The sequence below is a fragment of the Colius striatus genome, chromosome 4, assembly GCF_028858725.1.
Source record: "Colius striatus isolate bColStr4 chromosome 4, bColStr4.1.hap1, whole genome shotgun sequence".
Taxonomy (NCBI): Eukaryota; Metazoa; Chordata; class Aves; order Coliiformes; family Coliidae; genus Colius; species Colius striatus.
The window spans coordinates 16,407,369-16,427,751 of record NC_084762.1 but is presented as its reverse complement, the minus strand read 5'-3'; the positions used below and the strand labels follow the sequence as shown (position 1 = coordinate 16,427,751).

At 38.4% G+C, this 20,383-nt stretch overlaps 1 protein-coding gene across 8 annotated transcripts in view; it reads right to left on the bottom strand.

The window, feature by feature from the left end:
* Window positions 1-4,049: 4,049 nt before the first annotated feature.
* RELCH (RAB11 binding and LisH domain, coiled-coil and HEAT repeat containing) overlaps window positions 4,050-20,383 on the bottom strand; it is an 81,680-nt gene continuing 65,346 nt past the window's right edge. For 3 of the 8 annotated variants that reach the window (XM_061994612.1, XM_061994614.1, XM_061994620.1), the window contains 6 exons: window positions 19,982-20,045; window positions 18,195-18,333; window positions 17,167-17,283; window positions 16,104-16,192; window positions 11,473-11,543; window positions 4,050-5,833 (listed from right to left, as the gene is read on the bottom strand). In XM_061994612.1, the coding sequence (XP_061850596.1) occupies window positions 5,713-5,833; window positions 11,473-11,543; window positions 16,104-16,192; window positions 17,167-17,283; window positions 18,195-18,333; window positions 19,982-20,045 (601 nt within the window). In that variant the 3' untranslated portion in view covers window positions 4,050-5,712. Of the gene's footprint in view, window positions 5,834-11,472; window positions 11,544-16,103; window positions 16,193-17,166; window positions 17,284-18,194; window positions 18,334-19,981; window positions 20,046-20,232; window positions 20,316-20,383 lie in introns of those variants that run through there. The other 5 variants (XM_061994613.1, XM_061994615.1, XM_061994616.1 and 2 more) reach the window with 5 other exon arrangements.

The following is a 20,383-nucleotide window of genomic DNA, read 5'->3' as shown; positions in this document are numbered from 1 at the left end:
GCTCTAACCACAGATATACAGGAGCAAACTTGCACTGCCATGAATAGTTAGACATGTTATCAGCTCACCTCAAAGGTGTTGAGTAAAGGCTTTGAAGGTATTGAGTAAAGCCAAACCCTGTTCAGCTCAGAGGAGCTCCAGACAGTTCAGTACTGCATGTTGGTTTGATTACTTTTGCATTCTCACCCCTGATCCTGCCTGAAGTATTTCTTGTTCAGGCTGAAATTTCATTTTCTACCACTGTGTGAAAACAGCCCCTTTTTGAAAGACACATTTTCCTCAGAGGTTCGTTTTATGTTTCTGAGCCAAAACCCACAGAAGCCACTACTGGGTGCTTTATAGTCTTAATTATGTATTGTAATAGACTGTTAAGAACGAAAATGTGAATGCTTGAAAATATAAACTAGGGAATGTATAGGAGAAAGTGCTGTCAATGCTGTCACATTTATCACATGTATGTAGCACAAGGAAAAACTAAACATTTACACCAAAACTGACTTGTCAGCTTTTTCTTTCATAGGAAGGATTGGGTTTATTTCCAGTTATAGAACACAAGGTTTTCTGCTATGATTGCAAACCACTTATTGTGACTAAAACCAAAATGCTTGACATCTGAAAAGTTTTGAACTTACAGTGGCATTTGGGTGCCTCATGTTCCTGCTCACCACTGCAGCAGGCAAACCTCAACTGGACTGGCCTTTGGGGTAATCTTTCTAGAGAAGAGAGAAAACCACGTGCAGCCTTAAAGGTGGGACAGAATCAAAATAGGATGTATTAGATATTATGTCAAAAGAATTACAGCTGGTTATCACCAGCAACTGTGGCAATAACAATGCCTACATATTTCTGGAAAGAAAGACAAAGTTGTGGTGAATTTTTAACTTTGAGTATTTGTTCATGCTTATAAGAGATACCAATCTGATGACCTCGAAGACTTCGGTCATATATTAAGAGCACTACTGGCACAAACTGGGGAGCTTGCTCTGTCCTGCCTGGAGACAAGTCTTTAAGGCTGATCAATACCCACCAAACCCTCGGTGAGAGGGCTGAGACCGTAAGTCCTTTGAAATGTTACACAAGACCCCACTGCCAGTTCCACAGAGTCACCTTGTTGTTTTATCTGACAGCACACCTAATGAACTTCTTTGAAAACTCACCTCAACAGAGAGGTGAGTCATGCTTGGATCAATAGAACACACACATCACCCAGCAGAGGAACATATCTAAATGCCACATTATTGCCTATTAAACATTACAGCTGCTTTTTCTCCCTCTCCCTCTTCCTTATAACCTTGCAGCATGTTTGAAGAGAAGGTGCAACAGCCCTAGCAGGATGACAGGTAGGAGCCTACAAGGCACATGCTGCAGCTCCTATTACTTCAGGAGGATTCCATCATACTGTGTGTGCCTCAGCTGAAGCTTAAGTTTCTCAGATACTGGGGAATGGGAAAATCCTCCTCTGAAGCGCAGGGCAAAGGGCAGCAGCACAAGATCACAATCAAAGTAATTTTAGGACATGGTACGGAGCACATGCAATACCAGTGCTGGGAAAGGAACCATACAGACCACTGTCATGGAGTTGGCACTTTTGAAAGTGCTAATTTGAAAGTCACCTTTTCAATTCACTGACTTGATACATGTGCTCGTGCTACAAGTTTCTAGGAACTAGAAATCTTCAGTCTAAGGAAGGCTTCCACAACACTGGAAGCATGGTGGAAATCCAAGCTCAGCCCATAATGCCTCTGAAGATACAGACTGTTTACCACTGCCATGCCTCTCTATAACAAACCACGCAAAAGCAGAATCACCTTTTCTCACAGCTCACCTATAAGCATGAAACCTGACCAGCATTCAACCCAAAGGCACAACGCTTCGAACCCGCTTCTCTGGAAAATGATTACTCATGCATGGTTACTCACAGAGATTAGTTAACACATGATACATTAGCATACAGTACTAACACTCAGGACTTAATTAGCCTACTTATTCAACAGCTGAAGTCCTCTACACCCTTGTTGACTGAGTTTATGGTCTAAAGCAAATTAGCTACATCTCTAAAAGTATTTTCTAGATATGTTAGCCAAATGCACACAGCAAACCAGTTTCCTCGAAGTCTTGTTGCCTGGCACCATACTGCAATCCTGCAATTCATCATCATTTGCATCTGATGCAAGAAAGTCTGTGGTTTTACCTCAGATCAGTGCTGTGCCAATCATCTTGTTACATCAGCACATTAATGACTTTCCAACCCACGAAGCTTTGCTGGTGCTTCATGGCTGACTTAGAAGTCAACATTAGCAAGTTTCCCATGGGAAATTACTTAAAACATTTTGGATGCACGATACCTACCTTTAGAAACTGCATTGACACATAGAGCCACTTATTCCTGCAATGGAAAAATGGCATTAACAGTCACAACAGAGAGAACAGAAATGTTCTACACTTCTGCTTTTTCTGCACCATTTAGAATCATCTTATAATCCATATGTAGCAATGAATTCTCATAATATATTACAAAAACTCCTCCTTGTTCTTCACAACACTTTTTTCACAATGTTTTCTTTCAATCTCAGGATTTTAATGTGCCTACATCAGCTTCCCCAGTTTCTTTATCTCTGAATCCATTCAAATACTCTACTTGGTTCTCCCAAGCAGAATATACTTTTGTGTACAGCATAGCAGCATTTTTTTCTCCTCTTGGTGTGAACAGGGAGTGGGAAGACTGGCAGAAGCAGCCCTTCTCCCTTTATTCACCTTGACTAGATGACAGAATAATCTGCCTCATTTATAATTTTAGAAAACCATCTATTTCAGAACAAAATACATGCCTAATATTAGTCAGCCTTATGTTTAATCTACAGAAAATATACTGAAATCAAGAATGCTCATTCAGGCAGCCACATACCTTCAGTTCACGGATCATGTTTGCTCGAGAGCATAGGAGTCAATCTTTGAAATATACTAAGATACTGAAATTCCAACAGGCAGCATGAGACCTTTAGTATATCCCTTATTTAAAGCCAACAAGTTGTAGAAGTTCAGGCATGGATAATAAAGAAAAAAATCCTGCTGTTTGACAGGGTCTTCATTTCTGCAAAATCATAAGCAACTGAAGATAACCCTTTGGGGATGAATTGCTTTTGATGAAGAGTATCCAACTGTCTTTTTTAAGGAAGCAGTTTCTCCTAAAAGATATATAACAATGGCGGGGGGGGGGGGGGGGGATGTGGAGGGGAAGAAAAAGAGTAAATCCAAACATCCCCCAGACTCACACCAAACAAATTCTTACAATGTTCTTGAAAACCTACCAGCATCTGGTAAACTAATCAACATTTTAAAAGACTCCTGCAGGCAATACACTAGCAGAGACCTGAAATGTAGGTGGTGAAATTCCTAAAGACAACCTCCATAATGTTTGTTGCCTACACAGAATTTTTTCACCTCAGTAGTTACCATGCTGGTCTTCCTAGGATTCTCACTCCATTTCCTCTTTGGGTCAACTGATATGAAGTGCTGATTAACAAGAGCTAAACTTGGCTGGAGAGACTGGGCCCAGTTGGGCACAGATGCTACATTTTTATTAACGAGCTGAAGAGTGTCCTCCCACAATCATCATAGTTGAGCTCCCATCACAGTTTTGTGGCTTGTACCAACGAGCAGGTTGCCAAACACTGGTGGATGTTTGGTGTGGACTAGGAACCATCCTCACAGGCAGCTGCCCTGCTTTGGAAAGTAGAAGTTTAACCAAAAAGTCATTTTGGTCTCATGACTACAGAGCTATCTCTGGCACTGCAACTACTGGAACAGCCACAGAAGAGAGGGGGTGGGGGGAAGTGTGGCACAGGAGAGAAGGAGACCTTACATGAAAATGGCACTAAAACCACAGGAGTACAAGCCAAACAGGCCCATAGATACAGGAAATTTAGCAAGTTCAGTCTACCATCTGCTACTTTGAAAAGGTCAATGCTAAAGAGTTTCTGTGCATTAGACCTCTCTCCTGTTTTGATGCAATCATCTTTTTCAGAGAAGACTAGAAGTAACAAGACAAGGCAGGTATACAAAACCTTTTATTGACAACAGAACAATAGAGAGGAACGTCACCACATCCCATTCCTCAGGAATGTCTCCATTTCACAGTCAGTCTGCTAGAAGTATACTTTCATGGTAACAGGCAACACGAAGGCATGGAGCTGTCTAATCTCAATAAAAATGTTTCATCAGTGCAGTGTCAAGTGACCAACAGTGTGCAAGTGTGCAGCAGGCCCTGTCACAACACAAACATGGCAGGCAACTGTGCAGAGTCAACAGGCACAGGCAGTTAGAAGCCTCAAATTTTTATCTCCTCATTTCCATCCAAGGGCAATACCTGAAATGCTACTCCATCCATATTCTGGTTCAGAAATGAATGTTTTCTTCCCTCTCTCCTTTTGCTTCCCCTGTCCTCAGAGATGTTAATGCTTCCACCTGAATGATACACCGTGTCAGAGAATGCCTGAGCTGTTATATTTTGATACCTCATACCAGTTCATGCATGCACTTGAGTTCACTTTCAGAAGCTTACATTGACATAAAGAAGGGAGGGGAAAAAAAAAGTGCTGCTTAAGAATAAAAGGATTTAGTTGTTAATGCTTCCTTGCTAACAAAAGTATTTGGTAGTTGTTGAAGATAGTCCTTGTAATGTCATTTTTGTAGAGCACATATGTAGTCTACTTCACATTTTAAAGAAACAATGCCAAACTTGCTTAATTTCAAATACTCTGAAATGAAATCTGAACTGAGATTCAACAAAATACCTTATCTTTAGCTTTCACAGTACACAGAACTGCACACTGAGTGCAAGATGAAAGCACTCTTCCTCCTGCATAAGTTTCCTCTGCCTGCAGAACTGTACTGGGATCCCTGTGTAGTAGCTTATACATTTATTACCATTGAACGTATTGTGTTTTTCTGTTACTTAGTGGATGTAGCTCTGGATGTGCAGAATGGTTGTTAAAGTGCTTTAAAATAAAATAAAAACTCCAACAAAAGAAAACATCCCTCAAAAAAGCACAACAGATGAGAGATTTTTATCTGAAGGACTTTGTACAGCATTTACAATGTCAGCATAAAGCATCTGAAACATGAGCATTCCCTGCAGACTGATGCAGTGCAAGCAGTCTCATACATTAAGATACTGCAGTTCCTCTGGATTCAAGATGCACAATACTTACAAAAACAACCCTAGAAGCACAGACAAATGCTGGTGGCTCTTCCTCTTCTTTTTAGAAACATAATAAAAAAATCTGCATTACTCTTTCATAATTTAAATACATAAGTCATCTCCACTTTTATTACTTCATGACAATGAATTCAAATTTACATTATTTTAAGTACCGTCATAATAGCTCCAAGTATAATACAGATATTTGCTGATATCCTGTCAGGAAATAAAAAAAACCTTCCACTATATAAAAAAAATTATGTTGGAAAGACAAGAACACAGAACAGGGACTTGGTACAGACTATGATTTCAGTTTTATATCAACCACAGTTAACCCAAAAATTAACAGATACACAGCGATATTCAAAAGCAGTGCAAATATCTTTGGAGGTTAGAATAAAATTATACTACAAGAACATAAGACAGAAGAAATTAAAAGGCAAGTACTTCAAGTACAGGAACCAGTCTCTGTGAGGTCCATCTTAGTGTTAGCTGGGAGGTCCTTTTCCATCTTACTTCTTCCTCTGAAACACGTTAGCCAACATTGCACCTGATGTAGTCAGCTGGCCCATTTTGTTCAAAAACTTGGTCTTTGTGTCTTCACTCACAAGGCTGGCTGCAATCGACATGGAGCTAGGAACAAACAGACATTTAGTGACATAAGACTACAAAGAAGCAGGAACATCATGCTGTTATTTCAGAAGCAACTGCTTTGTGCATTGTAGAGGTTGCAACATCACAACACACCAGTCCAAGAAGAACTGAAAAGCCATCCCCACTGAGCCGAAACCCACGCCATTAAATGACTCACCACACCCTTGCTGCCTACTGAAAAGCTGGGAACTACTTTTGTGCACGTTACTTTTTACTACATTAAGAAGCCGCTATGTTAACATTTGTTGGCTATTTAGCAATTGCTCTAGTGACAAATACCTCTGTTAAAGATCAGCTTTACCTTCTCACTGGAAATGTCAACCTTATTTAATATAAGGACAACTGTACTGATTCAGAACAAGGTCTGTCTAGCCCAAGTGTCCTGCCTCTGGCAGTGGCCACTAGTAGCCATGTGAGGAAGAGTAAAGGCAACAAGGTAAGTACAAAACAGTGACACCTTTCTTTAATTCCCAACTCTCTTTCCAACAATTTCCACCGGAGCAAAGTTTAAAATTGGCATGGATTGACAATCTGGTAACTCCTAATGAATCTTTCTTTTACATTACTTGTTCAACTTTTGTACATTGCTTGTAGACCCCACCCTGAGGCACTGAGTCCTACTGGGTCTACCTCTCCCCAAGTAAAGAGCTTTCCCCTCATGGTTATTGTGAATGGGACCTTTGCTTGAGTGTTCCTACTCCAGACCTGATTGGGAGAGTCCCCAGTTTTCCCAGAAGCTGGTCTAGAAGGAGCAACCAATCAATACTTAACTTACATGATGCTACAACTTTGAACAACACGATACGAAATTATCCCAACATTGAAAGATTAGCATTAGATTTAGAAAAAAAAAAAGCAACAGATCAGTTGAGCTCAGTTTCAGACACACTGTTTAACAGTGTCAGTAATCTGTCTCAAGACAGAGTGCAACAAGGCAAATGTATGACAGCAGGAACATTAATAAATACTCCATGCTTCCTGCATTTGCAGTTAAAAAGGCAGACACATTTTTCAACATTACACAGGGCCAATTTTATAAACCGTTACCAGTGAATTTCTCCCTTGTGAGCTCAGTGTGGACAAGATCACAAGATCTCTCTTACTGGCAGAGGTCAGCTTCCAGGAACTAACTTTTTGGTCTGGAAGGCTATAAAAAGTTCTGTTAGACTTTTTTGCATCAAGGTAGGTCAAGTAAAAGTTAAATTCCAAATTGCTTCAATGGAATAGGAATGATTTCTTCAAGGTGGCATATCGCTCTCCCCCCCTCCCCAAAAAGATGCTTAGCAGCAACATTCTGTTTCTTTTTCAACTTGTTTAAAGGCACAAGAGCACTTGAGAAAACAAAAGGGAAACTTCTCACTGAAGCTGTACTGTGGACTTACAGCAAGAATTAAGCTATCGTAATTATATCCCCCACAGGAATATATCCTCCATCCCTTCCACTTTTAATGCTCAAGTGACTCTCTGTCCTCTGTATTTCCAGAGTGAAAATAGACCTAGATCCTTGAAGGGCATTAGGTATGTCTCATAAGGCATACCTTAAGAGTATCACCAAACATACTCTTAGGTGTTGTTTTCAGTATTCAGATTATTCAAATAAATGAATATTAAAAAAATTATTAGTTGGTAATTTCTGAAAGCTCTGTCAAGTTCCTCTACCTAATACTTTGCATTTAAGCATCACTTTACTGAAAGTATGATATTTGAATTTCCACTAAAATTTTAAATTTTGAAAACTGTTCTCATGTTCTCTCTTTTTAGACAACATTTAAACAACAACAATTGACATATTATTTAAAAAACAATATTTTACTTCTATTTAGCAGCCAGTGATAAAGAGCTACTTTGAAATGATTTCTAAACTTCAAGTCAAATATTTCTTTGAGACACTAACATGTAGCCAGACATCTTTGCCTTGATTAAACATCTACAGTTAACAAAGGAATCACATATTGCCCATTGATAAAACTTAGCAGGGAAGTTACTAGTACTCTAAGGTGCATTTCTTGTGCAATTCCCCTTCCAACATAAAGTAGGGGCATATAAGTCACATAAATAACAGTTTATGCTTGCTGTCAGCTGGCTAATGACAAGAAACTACTCCAGCCTGTTACATATCCTTGAGTTGTACGTACCTAGCTAAAATTATTTGGGAAATAAAGGACATTCCAAGCATTGGCAACATCAAAAAAGTAAAATTTCTCACTTCAAAAAAGAAAGCCTAGAAACTTGTGAAACTTGGAGTTTTAAGCAAACTGTGTTTGCTAAAAGATAAAAAACAAGAACTGGATAGTCTAGAAATTCATATTCCTTAATATTGTGTTCCTGTAAATAGAAATAACAATCCACAACACTTTACATACTTAAATGTTTAAATATGCCCCAAAAGTACTTATATTATGTTTAAATGTTCAATTTGTATAGTAATAAAAGCAATATGGAGTCAAATAATTTGAGTCTCATGCCTCTAAAAAGCAATCAGAGAACCCAACAAGACAATACAAGATGTTGTTTGAAAGAAGTAGTGCTACAGAAAAGTCCCTGTGTTTACTCATTATTTAAAAACTGAAACAAAACTCAACCCACAAAGAAAAATGTGTAAATACTAGATTTTAGACTAGTGTCTAGATTAATTACATGCTACACAGAGTTCTGGCTCTTTTATAGGGAAGATTTAGGCCAAAACAAATGTTCATGCTGCATATTTAATAGAAATCCATTTGTAATGCAAGTTGTTATCCATGACTGAAATATCTTGTTAATTACTAAAGAAAAACAAAAGTGGCTATCCAATATTGAAAGAGACAAAGTTTAATCTTTAAAAACTAATCCCTAAAAACTATTTTTGTGACCCTGTTATTTGACCAACCTTTTCTAAGAGTAAGGGGCAAAGACAAGATAAGCAACAGCATTTAATGATTGCTTTTGCATCTAGTTTTATTTTTGTGCATGCATTATTGTATTTTTAACAAAAACCTGTAACTTTTCACCTAGTTGCATTTGAATCCTTCATCATATACGTATTTAACACTTAAATTAGGAACTGAAATTGGCAAAGGCTTAGCAAGAAAAAGGAGACATTCGCAGACATGAAAAGGTCATTTCTTCAGCGGTAAAATATTTCGTGTTAATTTTTTACTGTAAGAGATTGTAACCATAGCCTGATTTTGAATAAGAAAGGGGAAGGATAATTAAAGAATGAAGCAACACACTGCAAAGACTTATCCTTTTCAAATCTTTCAGTTTTCAGTAGTTGCATTCTGAAAGAAAATACACTGGATGCTGTATCATGTTTTCATTTATCTGTTTCTGCAATGGCTTAATAGCACTAAACATGACTTCAAAGTATTTTCAGAGACGGATGAAGTAACTCACACCTCTTACGTTAACGTGTCTGCACTGATACAAGCTAAAAAAGGTGAATCTGAACCCTACATAGCTGTACAGGCAACAAGCTTTGATGAACTATATAGGTTAAAACATTTGAGAGAGGCAAAAGCACACATTTATAAGAAAAAATAAAAAAAAGAATCCAACTTAAGAGCACCACTTGAGAATTAGGATGGGAGCAGTCAAGACATTTCGTCTCATAACCTTTAGGTTTGACAGTTTAATTAATAAAGGTAAGAAAATAAAAAACCCTACAGGTGAGATCAATTTGATATTATATATATTTGCCGGGTTCTGGGGGAGAAAAACATTTCTTTCAGAATACACTTGCCGAAGAATTAATTTACTTCATATTACCTATTGATTTCTCCTAAAAGGCTGTCAAGAAGTGATAAATTGATTTATTGCAAAAAACCACATTTTTTGAGGCACAGAAGTCTTCCACATTTAGATCTAAATACACTGCTTTTGTTTCTTTACATAGCCAGTGCCTGAGATGGTGGCTTTTTTATTGCATAAAGAATTAAAATGAAAATTAAAAAAAAGAATATCTGGTAGTCTGATTTAAAACAAGAGTCCATAAAACCCAGAAGGGGAAACATTAGTGAACTAATAGATTCTCATGTATGCAACTGACTCCAATGAATCAATGCCGTAATGAAAATATTAAGTCACTGTTTATGTGTTTATGTCCTCGCACAGGTTGGTTGGTTGGTGGTGAGAGTCTCCAGCAATTGCTTAGCATGACATGTACTGAGTCTGGCTGTTAGTTCTGCCCTACTGCAATTACTTACGCAAGGTACATAGTACAGGGAAGACCTTGACAAAACTAATGCCTACTTGCAAAAAGTAGGATGGGTCTAATGGAGCAACTAGCAAGTTTCTGTCTTGTCAAGAATTACTACTAGTAGGTTGTCTTTTGAGGAAATAGATGGCTTAAGTACCAACCTATAAAAAAACTGAAGGCAATTCACCATTCTCTAAAAATAAAAAGCAAACACAAAGCTGCTGAAGAATTTGTAGGATCCAGGGAAGGGATGGGCATTCAGAGTATGGCTACTAGGGACATACACAGGTGTGCATGCCAGAAAGCTGCATCTAAGAGAAGGCAGAAAGAATAAGGGCAAGAGTATAAGCTTGGGGAAGCTACATAGTCAAGTCCTAGAAAAAAAGCAGCAGTATGAATGCATTTTTTGGTTCTTGACTGACCGGGTATTTATGTGGCAAGCAAGGAGTGATAAAAATGAAATCAATCTGTGCTTCCTCTGTGGATAACTAATATATCAAAGAAATATCTATTTCATCATGGAAATAGCCACTCAACTGGAATATACTTAGTACAGTCCTTACTTCATAATATTGCCACACGAACAGGAAAGAATTTGCATTCTTTGGATCTTAAAGATTTTGTATTTTCCCTTAGGCAGGACTTCTATATGACCAGACAGAACCAATTACCTTATTGGAACAGATGAACTACAAATTATGACTTGTTGTAGAATCTGGACATTTTTAGTCTTAAAATCATTTCACTTTAACATTTGAAGTTCATTTCTAGTATGCCTTTAAGAGTTGACCTGATACTCATGTCTCAAATTGATTCAGTTCATTCAATTCATTATCGACTATACTAGTGAACAGGCTAATTACAACTAGTAAAGCCTGAGATACTTTATTTGGTGCATGAGAGACTGACTCCTTTTCCACACCATGTCTCTTCTGTTCAATTCTGGTATATCTTTCCTATTTCAGTTCTTCTCAAATTAAGTGTTTGCTTCCAGAATTTCACCTGAGCACCTTCAAGAAGTAAATTCTATCAGTTTGTTACAGAGCAATTCCTGTAGCCTATAGGTCACTCTCAAGACAGAGGGTTGTGAGGTGCATGCCACATGAGTTGCACTAAGCACTTAGGCCAAGCACTCCCTGCTTTCTCAGACTCAGTACATTCAACTACTGCTTTAAATGGGATGGAAAAAAAAAAATAACAAAGTACCAGGAGAAAACAAGAATGTCACTGCCACATTATAAATAAAAATGTGTTGTCCCGTGTTTTACACTGGAGACAAAAACAACCACAAACCAATTTAAAGTTCCTAAAATCTGCTTTCAAATACAGAGTACGTGAGTGCGGGATTTCTGGTCACAAGCCTTGGACACCGTTATGGAATGAATACACTCTGCAGAACATTACTCTGGAGGCACAGAGAAAACAGAAGTGGAAGTCTTACCCCTGTGGTTCTTGGACGGTCTTGTTTTCCACTTTCTGTTCACACTCTTTTATCATGGAGCTTAAAATAACCTATGGCACAGAAGGAAGAGATACACATGACATCTTTTTCTTTTACACTAACACTCGGTACGAGATTTACCCCACAATTCATTCTGACATTTGCAGAACTGTTTGAAAAGATTCACTGTTGTTTTTCAAGTGCATTTAAATTTGAGCTATCTGTTAATGGATTGGGGCTACAAAAAACCCAAAATAATTCAAAATACTTTAAGGAAGAAAATTATTTTTAGATAGTTATGGGAGTTCAAGACTCTCTCCAGTTTTCCCTGGCCTTTTAAAATAGAACTAAAGCCAACTCACTTCTGTGACACACCTCCTTATCTTCCTTTTCAAACAATAACTTATTAGCAGTTAACTAACATACATTCCTCTTTCTTCTATTTTCTGTTAAAGAGTTTTCAAGCTCCTTTTAAAATGCGTATCTTGATCAACATTGTGCTTGAAACTAAAAGCCAGATAAAAGTGTGAAGGCATCCTGAGACAATGTCCATGAAAGGAAGTGCCATAGTGAACTTGGTATTATTTCACTGGTGTCTTCTAGGGTTTCTAAGAATGAAGGCTTTTTACTTAAGCAATTACAGCATTCAAGGTTTCCACGGAACATTTAAGACTTAAAACACGCCTCCCCCTGACATTTTACATTTCTCCAGTATACAAGAAATAAAAAGAATGCTTCCCCAGAGCAGGCTTTGAAAGAAATCACACAATTCATTGGATGGCTACACAACTCTCTGCCCACACAGAACTGTTTTATTGTGCAATTCAAAATCCAGTCATTTTGGAAAGAAATAGAAGGCAGGTGGAGAAGGGATTTGACATGGAATTAATTAAAGATGCCAGTAAAGTATCTGAAAAGTCTGTCCAAGGGGAAATGTTTATCTTAAAGATGAGAGGGTCTGGCTTTAAAAGCCCAACTTGCACTTTTGTTTATATGAACGAAAAGAAAACAAATAGAAGGGATAAGTGGTAACCATTCCACAAATGTTACATTTCCAAGATGAGCATAAACTGTACTGACTTTAGAGCCACAACAGCTAAACTTCTGTGAAAACGTGGTTTTGTAGCTGATACACCATTTGACATCACAATGACCAAAACACCAGAAAAAGAGTTAATTGTTTCTGTGAATGTCTTAACTATTTGAAACAGTGAATCACATTTACTTCAGAAAACACAACTTTAAGACAGAAAGCTTGACAGACAGACACTACAACTAACTGGGTCTCAGGTATCCCTATCACAGTGCTTACCAACATCCTGTTGTGGTAAGGGGCTGATTAAACACCAGATTTCAATTTCTACAGTAAAGGCAGCAGTGAGTTTTCAAACCCAACTGGAGCAGTACTAAATATTTTTAAATTTATGTTTCTGCCTACAGAAGTAAAGCACTTGTCATCACGTTTGAAGCCAAATAATCACAGTGATGCAGAACACAGTAAAGGAGGATTGAGAGCTGTCTGTCTTCTTTTTAATCCTACTTAAGCCCTCAAAGACCCAAACACAATCAAACAAGGTCTTTTGTTCTAATTCAGAGCATTCTTTAAACTGATTGTGCCCTTAAACCTTGGAGGTTGCACTGTCTTACAAAAATGAAGTATTAGTACTTGTATCAGTTAACCCATTACTAAATATGATGGAGGCATTAAACGAAATTCAACTTTTGCTTACTGCAGCTTTTGAATTTTGACAGAATCACAGAATCTTAACGGATCTCGAAAGATCATCTAGTCCAACCCCTTGACAGAGCAGAACCACCTAGAGTAGGTCACGCAGGAACTCATCAGGTGGGTTTTGAACATCCCCAGAGAAGGAGACTCAACAACCCACCTGGGCAGCCCCTTCCAGTGCTCCCTCACCTGAACAGTGAAGAAATTCTTCCTTGTATTTCTTTGGAACCTCTTATGTTCCAGCTTGTACCCATTGCCCCTTGTCCTATCATTGGACATCACTGAGAACAGCCTGGCTTCATCCTCCTGACACCTGTCCTTTATGTATTTTTATAATAGTAATAAGATCACCCCTCAGTCTCCTCTTCTCCAAGCTAAAGAGCCCCAGGTCCCTTTCCCCTACACTACTAAGAGTTCATTCCCCAGCCTGTACTAGTACATGGGGTGATTCTTTCCCAGATGCAAGACTCTACACTTGTCCTTGTTGAATCTCATTAGATTTCTCCCCACCCAACTCTCCAGCCTGTCCAAGTCTTGTTGAATGGCAGCACAGCCTTCTCGGGTGTCAGCTACTGCCCTCAGTTTAGTATCATCAGCAAACTTGCTGACAGTGCCCTCTGTTCCCTCAGCAAGGTCATTAATGAAGACATTGAACAGTACCAGTCCCAGCATCAACCTCTGAGGGACTCCACTAGACACAAGTCTCCAACTAAACCCTACCCCATTGATCACAACTCTCTGCCTTCTTCCCTTCAACCATTTCACAATCCACCTCACGACCTGATCATCCAGACCACACTTTCTCAGTTTTGCTGCCAGGATGCTGTGGGAGATGGTGTCAAATAGTTTACTGAAATCAGGATAAACCACAGCCACTGCAGTACCACCATCTATCCACCTGGTTACATCTTCATAAAAGGCTATCAGGTTGGTTATGACTTCCCCTTGGTAAAGCCATGTTGACTGCTCCCAACGACCCTCTTTTCCTTTAAATACCTGGAGACAGTGGCCAGGATGATTTGTTCCATCACCTTTCCAGGGATGGAGGTGAGTGACTGGTCTGTAATTACCCTCTTGCCCTTTTTGAAGGCTGGAGTGACATTTACTTTCCTCCAGTCCTCGGGCACCTCTCTTGTTCTGCACAACTTACTGAAGATGATGGAGAGTGGTCTAGCAATGACTTCCATCAGATCCCTCAGTACCTGCAGGTGCATATTCTTAGATTTCCCAAAACACAAGACATCTCCCATCTCTCTCTGAATAGAGTGTCATTGCCAGTTGCCCTTTAGTGCTGCCTGTGGTAAGGAAGTGAAATTCTGTTCCCTTTGACTGATGGGTCAGGTCACTACTGTCCTTTTCTGACTCAGCCCTCTGAAGTCAGATCCTTTCCTTTTAGGTCTTAAAGTTCCTCAAATTAATTTGCCTCCAGTTTCATATACTGTAAGTGATATAAAATAATAACATACACAAAATAAAAGACTGAGACTATAGGCTATTAAGTTAAACATGTAACTGGAAGTAGGCACTCTGTTACCAAATCTAACAAAATTCTGAACTCCTAGAGAATAGTCCTCTCGAATCACTTTTGCAAAAAAAAAAAATTACTTTTCTCAAGTACAAAGTAATCTATGAAAGTGCAGCATTAACCTTCAAAAACCAGAAAGATATTTCTTTGTACATTAATTACAACCTTTTCTCCATCACTTGACGTGTTCATACTGTCAAGAATTTCCCCATGTGCAACTAAATGCTTCTCATGTTTTCAGTTGACTCAGTATCTATGTGTTGCAACCTTTACTGTTCATTTTCTTCAAGTAAATACAAAAAAGTGTCTAGACACAAGGTCAAGATCTTCAAGTTTCTCAAGACAACTTTTTCTGCAAACTCTTCTTTTTTGCTACTTTCTGTAAGCTCCTTCTACCAGAGATCTTGTGAGCTCTTGTGTTGTCCTGTCTGCTTATTATAATCTGTTTTTTACAATTCACAGAATCACAGACAGGTTGAGGTTGGCAGAGTCATCTGGAGGTCACCTGGTCCAACCCCTTCCTCAAGAAGGGCCACCTGGAACCAACTGCCCAGGACCATGTCCAGATGACTTATGAGTGTCTGCAAGGGCAGAGATCTCACCACTCCTCTGGGTAACTTCCGCCAGTGCTCAGCCACCTTCACAATGAAAACGTGTTTCTTGATGTTCAGAGTGAACCTCATGTGTTTCAGTTTGTGCCCACTGCCTCTCGACTTGTCACTGGACATCAAGAAGAGCCTGGCTCCATCATCTTCACACCTTCTCTTCAGGTATTTATCCACACTGATAAGGTTCCCCCTGAGCCTGCTCTTCTCCAGGCTGAACAGCCTCAGCTCTCTCAGCCTTAACTCCTATGAGAGATGCTCAAATCTCTTCATCATCTTTGTGGCCCTTCACTGGACTCTCTCCACTAGGTCCATGTTTCTCCACTGACAATCCCAGAAATGAACACAGTATTCCAGATATGAAGAGTATCACCTGTATGTCAGGACTATGCTTTCCTCATACTTGCCTATCATTTCTCTCGTGCACTCCACCAATTTTCATTTGCATTTTCGTGGATATGCTCTGGTTGTTGATTTTACTGTATCCTTTCTTTGATGAAAAAATGACAGTAAAATCATTTCCTCCTTCTCCAGTCTATGAAGGTCTGTGTTTCTACATGTATTTCTGACAGTTGAATACTTCTCTGCACAGATCCTCAGCTTAGAAATATATTTGAAAAGATTTTACTGATTTTTAAATCACGTGTCCCATTTCTTATCCAAAACCCCACTTAGGAGTAGCTCTCCGTAACTTTTGGGTTTAAATACCATTACATTTCAACTTTTTCTGTCACCTGCATCTTATACTCAGTTAGTAAACATAGCTGCTCACCTCATGCTCTGGCGAGAGATGCTCCATGTCAGTTCGTAAACACTTAAGTCCTGGTAAAAAGTGATTGACCATTAAATCCTCTGAAATAACTAACAAACAGGTTGTTAAGGTGTTATAAGGACTGTCTTCTGAAATTACACAAACTTTTATCTGTCTTCTGATAATGTTATTCTCCAGAACAGAGGGACAAGTTACAGTAACAAAACCCAAGAACAGCATTTGGCACTTAATGACTATGAAAGAAAACAACACCTTAAATGTATTTCATACAGCTATACCACCCTTTAACTTGTAAAGCAAAAATCAAGGGCTATGTTTTCATAGATTTAAAAAACAAACAAATCAACCATTTCTATACAGTTATTGGATCTGGCTGATTTTCCCCTTAGTAGACCTCATAGTGCTGTGCTTTGCATGGGTAGCTAGAAAGGTGCTGATTACACCCAGTAATCAGCTGCCTCTGAGCAGTGCTAGCACAGCAGCAAGGCTGTCTCTCCAGCATCTCCCCTCACCAGCAGCCTCAGAGTGGGCAAGATCTTGGGAGGGAACACAGCCAGGAGAGCTGACCCAAACTGACCAAAGGGATATTCGATACCACAGCACACCATATCTGCTCAGCATTAAAAGCTAAGAGAAAGGAGGAAAGGAGGATGCTTGTTACTATAATGCTTCCCAGGAAGTGGCTGGACATTGCCTGTTGATGGGAAGGAAAGAATAAATCTCTTGTTTTCCTTTGCTTTATTAAACTGCTTTTATCTTGAACTACAAGGTTGTGGGGTTTTTTTTCCATCTTGTTTTCTCCCCCTTCCTGTCCTGATGAGGATGAGAGTGATAAAGTGTCTTGGTGGGCACCTGACATCTAGCCAAGGCCAAGCCACCACATCCACCTTCTGTGAAAACCTGTTTTTTAAACTGAGCAGAATATGGTTAATAACACACAAAGATAAAGTTACTTCTCAAGTATTAATCTTCTCCCCTCACCAAAGAATTAGCTAAACTGTATTTATCTTTCCTCTCCCACCACAGAATTAACAGCTAAGCTTCCCCTAACAAAAAAGGATACAACAACAGGAAAGAGCACTGTAGGCTTCAAACAGGTGGGTAGCAATATCCAGTCTCTTCGAATCCACAGACTGCTGGTTGTTGACCAAGGCTAACTTGTGCAAGTGTGGAAGAACAACTGTGAAAGTAAATACTGGAATAAATATTTGAGGTTGCTCTCCATAGACTTGCTTAGCATTGAACTGTTGCTAAGTGGCAGCCACAGGCATGTGAAGCATCACACAAGTGTGGAATAAAAACTGCAAATAATAGCTTTTGATGGGACTGCCCTTGTGGATTTAACTGATCAACTGAAACTTGAAATAAAATTGTGGTAGCACCACCTAAAATAAAAAGGTTCCTCAGAATACCTTTGAAATAATAATGGTTCACAGAAATTATTTTGCAACATTTGCAACATCTGCTGCTAAAGCTGTCTAAAATATGCTTCTACATCATAAATACAGCTGATAAGTTCCTGTCAGAGATAAGCATGTCATGAGAAATCTTCACTGACTAAAAGAACCCTATCTACTGAGTTTAGCCTGTTAAGCCAAAAATGCCTGCAGCTGGGAGGCATAACTGCTCCCTTGTGTTTTGCTTACCAGTATCTTTAAGACAGTCTAACAATTGACTTGGCTCTTTGCTTTACATTTCAGAGCCATGAAAAAGAAGCTGCTTTGTTCATCTGGGATGCCATTACATTTCAGACATGTAGAATACTTGAAACTTAGATGCCAGCAGGAGGTGAAACAACGGGGGAGTGGAAGGCATTATACGTGTCAAGTAACAAAAAAGCACAACTTCAATTTTGCTCTGCAGCTCTGAAATAATTCATCACCATGTGCTGGTGTTCTACATACACACCAATGTTAAGTAAAGTGAAAATTATGTTAGCGAACTCTTAAATACCAAGACATATAAAACTCTGATAATGAAAGTTTTCAAACTTTTTGTGAAGACAAAAAAAAAAAGGGAAAAACCCCAACATAGCCAGCATACTATTAGCTTTGGGACAGAAAGAGTCTTCCTCTCACTGATGCAACTTACATTCATCTCTAAATCTGGGCTCAGCATTAGGTCCAACTCTTCCAAATGTTTTTATGATTTCTGTATGTAGAGAATATTGGTCTTGATATTGAGGGTCCTCCAGGAAAGAAGCCAGCTGCATTTTTACTCTTTCCAGAAGCTTAAATATTCCCAGAGAAATAAAAAGCACATAAAAGAATGAAGATGCTAGAAACCATTAGAGCATGTATGTCTATAATCTTCCATATTTCAGAAGATAAATCTTGAGCCATCTATTAATTTACATTTTTTCCTGACAGGATGTTCCAAACACTTTGATGCAGTTCTACATTTTAGAAACCATTTTTACTAACTACACACAAGTGCTCCCACATAGCTGGTCTTTCATCCTGAGATGTCCTTGGATTTGAAACTCATATTTTCTGCCTGCTATTCAAATTTTCTTTTTACTATTAATATCTTCATGGTTTTCCTGTTTAATTACAACTGAATTTATGTTACCTTTTTTGAGTATATCTCAATTAGCATGGTGAATTTTTTTCTGCAGAGGACAAAGATGCAAAAGGAAGTATCATAAAATCAATGTAATTAAAAAGATGTCTTGAACTAAAGGCTAGAAAACTTGAGAATACAAATATATCTAAGATGATATAAGTATTTCATTAGAATTGAAAATTGTAAAAGTAACATCTTCTGATACATTTTAGAAGCCAATATCACCCCTGTACTCTAAGGCTTATTATAATTAGCACAACAGACACAGTAATTTTGTGTGGTAACAAAACAGTATTCTTCCCAAACTGATTATAGGCGTGCATTCCAAGCTACAAAATTGTAACTTATCCATCTTCCAAGTACTTATGAGTCATCACTGACTTCTTACTCACATTTCCTCAAACACATTCTTTTAGAATATGTTGAAATTAAGGGAAGAATGCAAGCACTGCAAAAAGTTGCAAGGACTTTCAGAAAAAGATTTGATTGTACAGTTGTTATACAAAACAACACACAGTATTTCTACTGCTTACAGCAGACCCCTGGGTGTGTTTTTTCAGAATTCTGATCTATTACCACAGTTCCATCATTTAAAAACCATGGAAGAATTGCATATCTCTATCATCCTCAAGGATTACTTCAGTTATGTCACTATGATGCCATCTTGGACACCATGGTCTAAATGAGCAGATGTGACAGCAACTACAAGAGACCTGTGTCCTTCTAAAGTAGCTGGAAACCAAGCAATATCTAAACTATATCTAAAACAGTACCATATACTTGTATGAAGGTAACTGAACCCCACTCCACCATGACTTTTTAGTTAGCATTTTAAAGTTATTTCATTTGGAAATAATGGACTCTGATTTCTCAAGTGTATTGAAGAATGTTTTAGAAAACATTTTGAGCATGGGATTTCCCATCTTCTAACACAAGCCTCCCCCTCTGCATATTTGTTTTTCTTTGTTTATGTTTGGTTTTCTGTTTAGAACGAAATGTTTTTATTAGTTAAGAGAAGGCTGGTCTGTTTCCAAAAAAACCTTAAACTGAATGCCCCTTCCCAAAGAAACAAACCATCAAAAAAGGAAATAACCAAACAAAAAAGAACCAAAAAAAAAAAAAAGAAAGAGAAATAGACCATTGCCGAACTGGAAATCATTTTTGGAAGAGGAGATAACAAAGGAGGAAACAATTTACAAGCTCCTTTTTTTTCCCCCTCTCCAAGTTGATTAACAAATTACTGGATTTATTAAAAAAAAAAATCACCCAGTCCTTATGCTACAAAATCAACAGTCTGACAACAGGTGTCTTACCTCTCTCTGAGTAACAGTTTCCATGATGGTCCCAAAAGCAGGTATTGTTGCAATCCTTACTGAACTACAACAGAAAAATAGAATCTTTAAGATGTATTAAACATTAAGACCAAAGCTAATTAAAAATAAAGTAAGTTTTTAAAATTAGTACATTAAGTTACGTTAGTTTCTAGCAATGACAAAACAAACAAAAAAAAAGCAGATCAGGAAGGAGAGAGAGGGTTAACTCAAGGTCTCAATCTGAAACTCACAATTCAGGATCACTGGACAAGGTAACAAGGGCCGGAGCAACCCGCTTGTCAACTAAGGCTTCACTCATGCCTCGAAGAGTCAGCTGTAAACCAGTCAACATGCAATAAAAAATGGTTTGGTAAACTTGAAGAACTGGGTTAGCTGTGACTG